The sequence below is a fragment of the Monodelphis domestica genome, chromosome 2, assembly GCF_027887165.1.
Source record: "Monodelphis domestica isolate mMonDom1 chromosome 2, mMonDom1.pri, whole genome shotgun sequence".
Classification (NCBI taxonomy): domain Eukaryota; kingdom Metazoa; phylum Chordata; class Mammalia; order Didelphimorphia; family Didelphidae; genus Monodelphis; species Monodelphis domestica.
In genome coordinates, this window is record NC_077228.1 from 267,295,316 (window position 1) to 267,307,959 (window position 12,644).

At 44.8% G+C, this 12,644-nt stretch overlaps 1 protein-coding gene across 3 annotated transcripts; it reads right to left on the minus strand.

The window, feature by feature from the left end:
• Positions 1 to 394: 394 nt before the first annotated feature.
• On the minus strand, positions 395 to 10,658 carry ATF6B (activating transcription factor 6 beta). 3 transcript variants are annotated; one of them, XM_001376440.5, is made up of 18 exons: positions 10,528 to 10,658; positions 9,986 to 10,065; positions 9,712 to 9,790; positions 9,289 to 9,380; positions 9,002 to 9,137; positions 6,849 to 6,934; positions 6,547 to 6,682; positions 6,333 to 6,464; positions 6,071 to 6,222; positions 5,092 to 5,277; positions 4,913 to 5,004; positions 3,460 to 3,636; positions 2,913 to 3,020; positions 2,439 to 2,526; positions 2,067 to 2,137; positions 1,827 to 1,938; positions 1,463 to 1,547; positions 395 to 1,051 (listed from the first exon to the last, which is right to left on the minus strand). In XM_001376440.5, exons 1-18 carry the CDS (start codon positions 10,610 to 10,612, stop codon positions 822 to 824), a joined length of 2,127 nt encoding a protein of 708 aa, XP_001376477.3. In that variant the 5' UTR covers positions 10,613 to 10,658; the 3' UTR covers positions 395 to 821. The 3 variants fall into 3 exon arrangements, with proteins under 3 accessions (XP_001376477.3, XP_007483661.2, XP_007483662.2); XM_007483599.3 differs by having other exon boundaries at positions 1,827 to 1,959; XM_007483600.3 differs by lacking the exons at positions 9,289 to 9,380; positions 10,528 to 10,658 and adding an exon at positions 10,265 to 10,466 and having other exon boundaries at positions 1,827 to 1,959.
• Between the last annotated feature and the right edge of the window lie 1,986 nt (positions 10,659 to 12,644).

The following is a 12,644-nucleotide window of genomic DNA, read 5'->3' on the forward strand; positions in this document are numbered from 1 at the left end:
TTCAATTGTCTAGGCAGAAAGGCAGTGATCATGGGATGTTGGTGGAAGGGAACAGGAAGGACTTGTTGCACTATAAGGGATCAATGACTGCTGGTCCCAAGGGGTGGGGAAGTCCCCATTCCATCTTGTTTATACAAACAGTCTAGGACTATGCATCTATCAGTTTGTCAGTTCTGAGGACACCCTCTCTTCCTTTCTCCACACCCTGTGTGTAAGGGAGAAATGAAGAGGATAGAAGGGGTAGGTGATGACATTAGGTCTCTGATGACATACCCACCCCACCCCAGATCCAGCTGCTTTTCTGCTTTTTCTCTGGTGATGATTACACCCCTCCAAAACACTGAATACACGATTCCCCTAAACCCCAAATGAAACACTAGGAAGGAAAGCACTATTTCCTCCACTCCCTCTCAGCCATTTATTTAATAATAATAAAAAAAAAAGAGAACACACAAACTTCAATTACCTCCCAATCATCCCCTCTCCCCTTTTTTCCCCAATAGCCTACCACAAAATGTAAAAACCTTGGTCCCACCTGGGGACTAGCTTCCCACCCACCCCCAACACCGGAGAAATAGCAGAATAAGGGGTATGTGCAGAGCCCACAAAAAATGGAGCTTACCCAACATCCCTCCTTCTAAGAAGGAAGGAGAGACTGAGGGTCCAAAGAAAAGCTGAATCTTATGTACAGAAAAGGGAAATCGGTAGAGGGGACAGCCCCACCCCCAAATAAGTGCCTATTCATGCCAAACCCTGGATTCGAGAAACAGAGGGCACACCCCATCCCATTTTCAGCTTTGAGTCAGTGCAGGCTAGAGCTTTTAGGGGTGACCGAGGTAGAAGGGCTGGTGAGGAGCTTGCCTAGAAGAGCTGGGTGCTGGAGGAGGCAAGGGGTTGCCTGAAGCATTGCCAGGAGGAGGTGGGGTCTGCTTTCGAAGGGAGGGGGGCACCGTAGAGCTCTTGATGTGGATGACCCTGGTGTCCATAACCTCACATTCAATCTGCATCATCACCTCATAGTCCCCTGTGCTGCCCCGACCAGAAAGGGTCTCTGTGGGAGGAAGGGGAAGGTTAGGCAGGGAGTAACCAGAATGTGAATAATGGGAACATGTAAGAAAGAGGAAAAAAGCAGGCAATAGGGCAAACATATGTAGAGAGGGAAATTGGGCAAACCAGGAGAAGGTAAATGTATTGAGCCATGAAAGCTAGATGAGGAAGAAAAGAAAAAAAAAAAAGAACTGAGTGATGCTTCTTGTACACTCAGACCAAGTCCTCCCCTTCCCCCCAAACCATCACCCTTCTGTTCTTTTGCCTAGATTCTATTCATTTTCCCCTAGGAATCTCATATCTACCCAATACTTCCCCCTCAAACTTGACTTCTCTCCAGGACTAATCTGTCAGGCCCACTGATTTTGAAGTTTATTCCCATTCTCCTCCTTCCTCTAGATAAAAGTAGAATTACCATTGGGGGTCATGGCTGGCATCACCAAAGACATCTTTGGGCGAGAAGTCTTGTTGTGGCTGATTGCTGGGAGCAACAGGTGATCCTAGGAAACCAGTCATTCATAGCCATTTATTAAAGTCCTACCATGTGCAGGGCATGTCCAAAAGGAATAGGCCAGATGCGGGATGTCATGTCTGTTCCTTCTCTTAGTTGCCTCCCTTCATTCCCTGCCTCCTTCCCCCAGAGGCTCTGTCAGACTAGTGGAGTGAGTACCAGAGCCTGAACAGCATGAGGCCATAAGTAACAATGTGCCCCACATTAGGCACTCTCACCTCCCTCCTCCACTTGTGAATATTGACTACAGTAGGGTTGAGAGGCTCACCCTTCGGAAGGAGACAACGTAGAATGTGTCTTCCCGACGGTCAATGGCATCCAAGAACTCTGGCTGTGGACGCCTGGGGTGGTGGTACAGCTGTAGTTGGCTCACAGAGTCCCTGGTGAAGGTGGAGAGAGGACTGGGAATGACAGAAGGACATCCCAGCACAATGTTCAAATTCCATCTGAGAGAATGCAAGGGCCATCCCTTAGTGGAAAGGGCAGACACACAGCAGCCCCCACTCACCTTTCAGGGGGGCCAGAGGGCCGAGGAGGGACTGACCAGGCTGGAGGTGGTTTTTTCCATTGATGAGATTTCTGCAGAAAAAGGAATCTAAGGATCCAGGGATGGGCAGAGACAGCAGCAGCCCCAAGGCAGCCCATTAAGGCTGCTACTGCCCTTGCCCACACTCTACACACTCTCTAATTCAAATTCCTAGGACTTCCTGTACTAATAGTTAATATTTCTGGCTACTCAGAATTTCCTCTCCATGTAAACACTACTCATGCTTCTCCTGCCCCTCTGGATCCCCCAAGATCCTTAGAACCTGCCTAAATGGTTTTCTGAACCTCTGCTGCTCAGTTTACTAAAATCTTCACTGACAAATTTATCTCCTACCTGTTTTTCTCTGACCTTCCGGGGCTGAGGACTCCTCTTTCTTCCACTCTGGTGTCGCTGGACCCAGCCACTAAGCTCATCTGCAAGCCTGGGAGGTGTGAGTTAGGGGACAGATCAAATATTGCCCCCTACTTCTCCCTTGGAATAAGAGTCCCTGAGAAATTCTCCTACTCTAACATATCCCAACTTTCAACCATCCCCCATAAAAAATTCACTCACACACACACACACACACACACACACACACACACACACACACACACACACACACGGCAACAGGGTAAATAAATAAATCTAGAAAAATGGGTCAACTTTCAAGAAAGCCAATGAAGAATTAGGTCTAAGGATGATGGGGTTGCATACATAATCTCTCAGTATAGGGGAGCCTTTCATCAGTTTGGGCCAGGGGGAAAAGGAGATGGAGAGAACATTTCCAAGAAAGTCCTTGCCTCAACCATGAAGGTTCCCTCATACCTGAGAGACTCGGTCCGGTTGAAGTGACGACAGTCAGAGGATAGGAAGAACTGGTCTAAGTCTCTTAGCAAGAGCTCCTTGGCTCCCTTGGGAAAGGTTGTTAGGTTCCTGGAGTAAAATAGGGTAGGGATACACAGTCAGAGCCTGGCATAATCCTACCTCTAACAATAGAGTTGAGGGATCAGAGATTTCTAGAATCATGAAAAGGAAAGAGGGAGAAGTTGCTAAGACTAAGAAGCTTTCATCCTCCCACAACAGAAAAGGGCTTCAACTAATCAACAAATACTTACAAAGCACTTGGGTATACCACTGTGCAATATAATGGGAATACGATGACAAAAATAAAAGTCTCTGCCTTCAAAGAGCTTGCATTCATTTGGGAGTGACATGTACAAAAGAATATATGAAATAAATACAAGGTAAATTTTCAGGGAAAAGCATTAGTGGGAGAGGAGAGTAGGGGTCAGGAAAAACCTTATGTAGAAGACGGTACTTGAACTGAGCAAGGAAATGCATGCCAGTAAGGAGTGCCTTGTTCTCTTCTTACTTGAAATGTGGCTGGCCAGGGGACCTGGGCTGTGATTCCTTATGGTCCAGTGATGGCCCCTGGGTGTCTTCCCCAGAAGCTACCCTTTGTTCTGAGAACTCCAGGAGGTGCCTCTGGGGCCAAGGCTCTTCCCTGCTCATCTGAGGTGAGGCTGGAGCTGGAGGTGATTCATTGATGCTAGGAGAGATGAAAAGTAGTAATAATAATAGTTCACATTTATATATATATATATATATATATATATATATATATATATATGAAGATTTACTGAGGGCTTTCCCTTTATCATATAGTATGCCTATTTGATATATGAAAAAATAGAGTTATAGAAGTTAAGTGAATTGGCCACAATCACAAAACTAGGAAATGACAGCTCAGATTAGAATCCAAGTCTGGTGTGAGGAGTATTTAGGGAAAAGATCCAATATGTTCCATTGACCTCTCAATCCCTCGAGTTGTCTATTTATCTCAGACTATAGCAGATGTGAGACCCTTGATGACCTATCCCATTAAACTTGGAAGGGACAGAAGATAGATGTTATCATTTAGCATGGGCAAGAAGGAACCAACAGCTATGCTGATACCCCTAGGTGTATCCAATTTAATTCAACTTGGCACATTATGTTAGGCACTGTTTTATGTGCTAAGAATGAAAAGGCAAAAATAAAAACAATCTCTGCCCAAAGAAGCTTACATTCTTTTTTTTTTTAATCCTTACCTTCTGTCTTAGAATCAATACTGTATATTGGTTTTAAGGCAGTAGAGTGATAAGAGTCAGGCAATGGGCGTTAAGTAACTTGCCTAGGACCACATGGTTAGGAAGTGTCTGAGGTCATATTTGAACCCAGGACCTCCCTCTTCCAAGTCTGATCTACTGAGCCAACTAGCTGCCCTCAGGAGCTTACATTATACTGTGGGGAAATGAGTATACATATAAATCAATGTAAAATCCAAAGCAATTTCAGGGATAAGAGGGAACAATCAATCTGGGCAGATCAGGAAGGATCTCATGAAGGAAATGTCAACAGAACTGAATGGAGCCAGGGATTCTAAGAGGTGGGATAAGGAAGAAGTGGTGGTGATCATTTGGGTTAACTAGAAAGGGATGGGGACAGGAGATAAAGCATGACATATGTGATTGGAAAGTAAATCTTTGATTGGTTGAGGGAAGGGCAGGGCAGATAAAGAGAAACTGAAAATGGGAAAGGTGAATGGAGCCCTGGTTATGAAGGCCTTTGAATGCCAAACTGAGGAGTTTATGTGTTCTTTTAGAGGCAAAAGCTTGGAGCTTCCTGAGTATACAAAGTGTGAATGAAAGGGCAACCAAAAGAAGCCTTCAAGGGGGACAGAATGGACTCTGCCCCAGGGCAAGGGAAATGAGAAACTCCAGTCTTAATTCATCTTGCTCAAGATAGAGAACATAGTCAAAGTAAAGGGGGAATAGGGCCCTTACCTGACAGGCCCAAAATTGAAGGCGATGAAGAGGAGGAAGACCATGACACAGATGACCTTTCTGTTCCCAGACCCAAACTTTAGTTCACTGTTCTAGAAGGACAGAAGATAAAGAGGACAGAGTAAGTCATTCTGAGGCTCCTCTGGGTCTCCAGGCTTTCATGGGCCCAGGACCCTCACCTCAGCCAGCAGCCCCTCTAGCCGTCGTCGGAGAGCTGCATTCTCACGTCGGAGTTGCTGGTTGTCTGCGAGGACTACTTGGAGCCGGGCCTCCAGCCCTTGCAGATATTCCTTCTTTTTCCGCCGGGATTGGCAGGCTGACTCACGGTTCTTGATCATCCGCTGCTGACGCTTCAGCAGCTTCACCTAGATGTGTGTTGGAAGTGAATTAGGAACACTTCCTTCTCAGAGACCTCAAGACCTGCTCCCAAGACCAGGGAGCAGACCTTTCCAGGACCACTGACCCACTTGCTTCCTGGCTTCCATATCCCAGCAGATGGGGGGAATCTCTTCCCTTTCCTGGCCTTTCTAGAGGAAGAGTTATTTCCAGAACTACCCCTTATTCTAGCTAGGCATCCCAATGGATAGAGCACTGGGCTTGGAGTCAGGAAGATTCATCTCTCTGAGTTCAAATCCAGTCTCAGATACATATTAGCTGTGTGACCTTGGGCAAGTCATTTAACCCTGTTTAACCTTAGTTCCTCATCTGTAAAATGAGCTAGAGAAGGAAATGGCAAGCCACTTCAGGATCTTTGCCAACAAAACCCCAAATGGGGTCATGAAGAGTTAGTTATGATTGATAATGACTGAAATGAAAAACTCTTACTGCACTTCTAGTTTCTCTCTCTCTCCAGTTGGCATTGGGAGTTTTCCTTTTGAATTCCCTCTTCAAGATACAAAATTTTCAGACCGTGTCTCTCCTCTTCCTCAGAATCATTGCCTCCAATATGTCATCCTATTCCTGACAGCCCTGTCTTCCTTACCCTTACCCCTACCCAGGCCAAGACTACATCCTTCCTGGCCCAATCCCCACACTGTCCTCCTCATATCTCCTCCTATCTCTTCTCTTTCCTATGTCTCATCTCTAACTTTTTCTACTTCCTTTTTTAATAATGGGTTTCTCCCTAATCTGCCATTCTTACTTCTCTATAATACTTACATCCACCTCTGGAGGGCATGGAGTACCAGGCATGGGAGCTGGGACAATGCTCTTCTTCTCCAAACGGGGGGTGGGGGGAGCTGGCCCCTCCCCAACAGGTGGTTGTACTTGAACAGGGCCCTGGAAAAGGACTACTGAAGGCCCAGATGTGACTGTAGAAAGAAGGAATATAAAAATAGAGTCAGACAGGCAGTCTGTACATTATTCTGATCATTCCTCATTCAGCTTTCCTAGATCTAGTTCTGACTCCTTTCTTCCGTACCTGGTGGGGGTTGGCCTAGGGGCTGCAGCAGGACTGTGGTGCTAGGAGGTGAATTTCGGGGTGGCAGTGGGACATTTGTCATCATAACAGGCTTTGGTTGTAGGGGTGGCTTCCGGTGGGATGGGGCCTTTCCTGGGGAGGGTGCAAAAAGAAGAAGTTATCAGGAGGGCAAGCCCTTTAAATTGGGAAACTCAGGTGGTAGGATGGATATTACCTGATGGACCATCAGGGGTTGGACCCACATTAATCTGAACTGATCCAAATGAGGAAGTCAGGACATCCCCTAGAAGGCAGAGCTGAGGGGCTGGTGATTCTGTCTTTACTCCTAAGACCTCCTCTTCTACAAGAGGCTGCAGAGAAAACATAGGGTGTAGGCTTAAAGGGAGGGCAAGGGAATGGGGAATAGGGGAGAGGAGTGGTCAGGAGATATTTGAGTTAGGGGGAAAACTTCTTATAGGGGAGTGAGGAGGGGTGGGGTTTTAGTAAACTGGTTGGGGAGAAAGAGGCAAGGCTTACCTTACTAGGGGATTCTGTGCTGAGTAACGAGGCCTCTGAGGTAAGAGGGGAAGAAGGTGAAATTGGTTCTGTCTTGGTCTGTATATCTGTGATCAGTAAAAGAAAAGGGCAGGACAGTGTGGGATGGACCCATGCTTTAGAAAAATTACTTTGGTTTCTGTGTAAAGGATGGATTATAGTGGGGTGAGATTTGAAGGCAATCTTTTCAACAGTCAAGATATGAGGTGATGAGAATCTGAACTAGGGTGATGACTACTATGTGAGTAGAAAGAAGGAAGGGTACATATGCTAAAGCCATTGTGGACATAGAAAAAATCAGATTTAGCACCCGATTGGATATAATGGGTGAGAGAAAATTATGCCTTCAAAATAGTTTATTTATAGCTGTCCTCTTCCATTCCCATTACTGTACATTTAATCCTAGAATTCTGTATTAACCTAATTGATCTTCCTGCCTTTAGACTCTTGTCCTTGCCTCTCCCCTCTTCCAACCAAATTTTTTTTTTAAGCTTACCTTCCATTTTAGAATCGAAATTGTGTATTGGTAACAAGATAAAGGGCTAGGTAATGGGAGTTAGAGACTTGCTCAGGGTTACACAGCCAGGAAGTGTTTGAAGTCATATTTGAACCCAGGACCTCCCACTGGTAGGCCTGGCTCTCAATCCATTGAGCCATCTAGCTGCCCTATTCCACCAACTCTTAAAATAAAATACAGTACTCCACCACTGCTACCACAATCTTCCTAAAATACTGTTTCATCAGGTTCTTCTACGATCAAAAGCACTGTTTTCTACTATTCACAGGTTAAAGTATTAACAACAGCAGCTTGTATTTACATAATACTTTATGGCTATATAACACTTTCACATTCATTATCTCATCCCGCCATTCTAGGCCCTTCACAGTTCAGTTCAATTCCTTAAACATTTATAAGATTGTAATCTACCTACTTAACTTTATTTCCTGCTATTTACCAATACATTCTAAGCCAAGTTAATGCTTCATTGTTTCAAGAACAACTTCATCCATTCAAACTTTGGCTCTTTTATTGATACTGCTTTCCCTAATTAGAATACCCTACTCTTTCCTCTCTACATGCTCCAAATTCTTCTTGTTTTTCAGGATGCAGATCAACTTCCACTCTTCCAGTGATATTTTCCTAGCAATTGCATTCACAATACGAGGGCTTCCTTCCTAATATCTCTGATTCTGGCACTTAATCAGAAGATCCTGTGTAGTGTAACTTAGGTGTATTTTGTTCCCTGCCTACTCTAGTCATGCTGTCACTACTTAGGCCATCACCTTTAACTCCTCCTTATTGACCTCCAGACTGGCTTTTGCCTAGACATCTATACTATACTATGCCAGACTCCTCACCACTTTCTAAGATTCTCTTTTTGTGTCATCTTTACCCATTAGGATATAAGCTCCTTGTGGGCAACAACTGTCTTGTTTGCTTGTATTTGTATCCCTAGCATTTAGCAAATAGCCTAGAACTCAATAAGCACTTAAGCACTGCTCTATTTTGACCTTTCCTTAAAGATTATAGACTCATTTGAGGGTACAGGGACTACATCTTGTATTTTCCACATGTAAAGCACATATTAAGTCCAGTAGTAATATTTTTTAAATAATTAATCACGAGGAAGGGGCAGCTGGGTGGCTCAGTGGATTGAGAGTCAGGCCTACAGATAGGAGGTCCTGGGTTCAAATTTGGCCTCAGACACTTCCTACCTTTGTGACCCTGGGCAAGTCACTTGACCCCCCTTGCCTGACCCTTATCATTCTTCTGCCTTGGAACCAATAAGATAGAAGGTAAGAGTTTAAAAAATAATAATTTATCACAAGGGAGACAATACAGATCACTTAAGAACATTTACAAAACAGTATACAAATGCAGGTTGTAAAAGCTAAAGGAAAGCAAAGTAAGTTGAAATTCATTACTTGGTTGAATGTTTGGAATATGGGTTGGGAAAAGGACAACAGGGTAGAAATGGGAAATCTATATCTCTCTAGTCTTGTTTTCCCAAACATAGACCTAAACCTTAATCTCCCCTCCCTGATAGTCTCTTTTTCAGTTGTCTGCCATCCTCTACTTTTTCCTTGCCATCACACAATGGAAGTCTAAAGACGGGAAGAAAAACAATGACTACCTGAGGGTTCATCTGGGGTGAGGCCCACACTAATCTGGACAGCTCCAAATGAAGGTTTCAGAACATTCCCCAAGAGGCAGTGAGGAGGGTTAGGAGACTCTATCTTCACACCAAGTACCTCTTCCCCCACAGAGGCCTATAGGAAATGGAAGGAAAGACATAGTAAATCAGATGGAAGAAGAGGTAGGGAAGAAGGCTCTCATACTCAGGAAGAACAACTCACAAATAATGTGTGGATGAAACTAAGAAGACTGACATCCACAGTAGAAGGGAAATCAAACTCTCACCTGGCTGAGGGGCTCCGTGGAGAGAAGTGATGACTCGGAGCTGAGAGAAGAGGAGGAGCAAGGGGAAGAAGGTTCTGACTTCACCTGTAGGTCTGGAAGTGATGGGTGTGTGGGAGGGTGGTAAGTAAGATAGAAGGATCTAAAAGCAAAGCTAAAAGTCTTTGGGAGGATGAAAAAGTAGAGGAAAAAGGGTGAAACCTTTAGAGGAATAGTCTTGGAAACCTTAGGATAAGGGGTACACAGAGGCATGTGAAGAAATGGGGGAAAACACAAGGGTTTCTGGAAAATGGATGGGGGCAGGATATGGTATTCCTCAAGAAAACAATGTCTTGGGAAGAAATGGGATGTAGCTGGAAAGCAGATTCAGAAATTTAGGAGGAGGTTGAACACAAGTAATTGTATGGGACCCAAGATATCCTTCACCTGGGAAGATAGGCAGTGGGTCCCATGGGGGCTCAGGGGAGGTGATGTCCATGCCCACGTCCAGGGAGCCGCTATCAAACTGTGTGAGAGATTGGAGGAAGAAACATGAGAAAAGAGTAACTTCCCATTGGTGTTGGGCCAGGGTAGGGGAGAGAGGATGTGTATGACCATGGGCAAGTTACTTCCCCCTCCCTTGGCCTCAGTTTCCCCCTTAGGGAAATAAGGGGGCTGGACCAGTTCCTTCCAGCTGTGACATTCTATGACTTAAATTTACCGGGACATCTTGCTCCAGACATCTGAAAAGCTGAGCTTGCTCCTCAGTCACTTCATCAAGGCAATTAAAGAGGGTGCGGTCTGCAAGGGTGGATGTGACACCAATTACCCCCATCCAGTCTCAGTGGTATCCTCCAAACCATCCCCCCCCACTCCCACCATGGTAGGGTCCAAAGGGCTCAATATCCCCCCCTCATACAAGTGGTACAATCCAGGATGCTCCCTAGCCCCTTGCACCTTCCCCAGGGAGAGAGGGGGAAGGGATCCCTCACTAGCTCACGTGAAAAGAAGTACTGTGGAACAGTTCAACGGTTCCCACGACGGGCACCCCGCAATGGGAGACCACCAGCAGGGGGGAAATAGCCCTCCCCCGTCTCCGCTCCTAGATAGTTTAGCCCCCAGACCACGCCCCACCCAGCTTCCCGTAGATGGCAGATTCCGTAGTGACATTCCTCATACTAGCCCTTAGTCCCCTCCTCAAAACCCCGATTGGAAAGAGCATCCCGTAGCCTCCTCCACCTCCCGAACCCCTTCCCCGCGGACCCCAGTCCTCAGCGCTGAGCAGGTTGTCGGCGAAGAAACGAGCCGGATCGGCGATTTCGCTGAGCAGCAGCAGTTCCGCCGCCATTTTCCCCCCACCCCCCCCAAACCCGGAGCCGGCTCGGAGCCCCACCCCCTCCTCATTATAGACCAATCAAAATGCCATTTTGAGCCCTTCCTCCCCGGAAGCCTATCTGACCAATAAAATCTCGCAATGTTTGGCGGGTAAACCAATAGAAAGAATATTCTGCGTCTCTGGGGTAATAAACCATGTAGGATTAAAAATATATATATATTAGAAAGAGACGATTAACTGGAATATCGCGCAATCTCATTGAGAAAAATATTTTGAATGACAGCTGGGGCATTTTGTAAACTATTCGTCTTCTTCTTCATCTCCCATCCGCCCTCCCCCCCCCACACACACCTCCAGTTCTCTTAATCTTAAAAGAAGATGGAGGAAATATCGTAAGTGATTTGTGACACCTACAGGGTGTCACGTGTGCTTTCGACAAGCCGTGCTTGGGCTTCGTGGAGATTGCAGGTTGGAGGAGTCAGAGGCAGTTTCCTCCGCAGTTTTTTTCTTTTCATGTAATATCTTGGTTCCTCTGATATACAAATGAGTTAACTAAAGCAGTTTGCAAACCTGAAAGCAACATATAAATCTTTTTTTTTTCTTGAATATGAATCCTCAGGCTCAGATCTTATGAGGATTTCACTACATCCTTCAAGTCTCAGTTAAAACCCCACTTTCTAAAAGAAGCTTTTCTGGATGCCCATTCATACTAGTGCCTTTTCCTGAGATTATCTCTAATTAATCATGCTTATACATTGTTGTGTGCAACACATTAAAATTTAAGCTTCTTGAGGGCAGTGACCATTTTTTTGTCTTTGTGTCCCAAGTGTTTAGCAAAATGCTTGGCATATTAAGTGCTTAATAAATGCCTTTTGACCTGACCTTGCTAGCTCTCAGTTTGAACAATGACCTCTAAGGTGCCTTCTAACTCTTTAATAATTCCCAAAGTAGACAATGGCTACTTTTGAACAGCTCCAATTTTGGAAGTTGTTACTTATGAACTAAAATCTCAACAATTTACACCTATTGCTCCTTACTTCTGCCCTTAGAACCAAATACAAGACCCCATGACAGTTCTTGAGATACTTGAGGATAGTTATCACATCTTCTCATGGAACTCTCCCTAAGTACTCTTATTCCCATATTTCTCCTGTGAGCACTACCAACCCACCACTTCTACTGGCCCTAGGTTTTCTCCCAACTTCTACTGCCTTAAGGTTTTCTATCACCCCTGCAGGGTCAGTCTGACCTTAGTCTTTTCTGAATTGCCAGCCACAATCCAATTTCATTCTAAAAATACTTATTATGGGCCGACCCTGTGCAAGGACAAATTCCAAGTGAGTGCTACAAAAAGGAAATGGAGAGATGCATGTGGTGTGAAAAAGGCTAGTGCTTATAAACAAATCAAGAATTTTAAAGTACTGGAATAGAGGATGTCATCAGATAAATATGTAAACAAAAAAATGTGAATGTTCATGTGGCCAGGGCAAAGGATAATAAAAGATGGACAGTCCAACTATGCCACTGGTCTTGTCTCCACATTAAAAAAAAATCAACAAAGTCTCCACCACATTTTGTGGACCTCTTGTAGTAAAGTTACAGAGCAGGTGTAGGACCTGGAGTCAGGAAGACTCATCTTCCCACATTCAAATCTGGCCTCAGACACTTCCTAGATGTCTGACCCAGGGCAAGTCATTAAACCCCATTTGCCTCAATTCTTCATCATAAAATGAACTGGAGAAGGAAATGGCAAACCACTCCAGTATTTTTGCCAAGAAAATCCTAAATGGCATCACAAATAGTCAGACATAACTGAAAAATGACTAACACCTGTGGTAAACTTAAGTGAGGACATGAACAAGAGTGGCTCAGGATGAGTAGGTATGCATGGCTGTGATCTGCATCACTGGGGGATTACCAAATCAATGAGATTACAGATTCTCTTTAGTATGTGCAAGGATCTATGGATACACACAGGAAATAAAACAAAAAATGTAGGCTACTTTCTGGGGGGCTTTACTCCATGTCCACAGATAAATAAAGT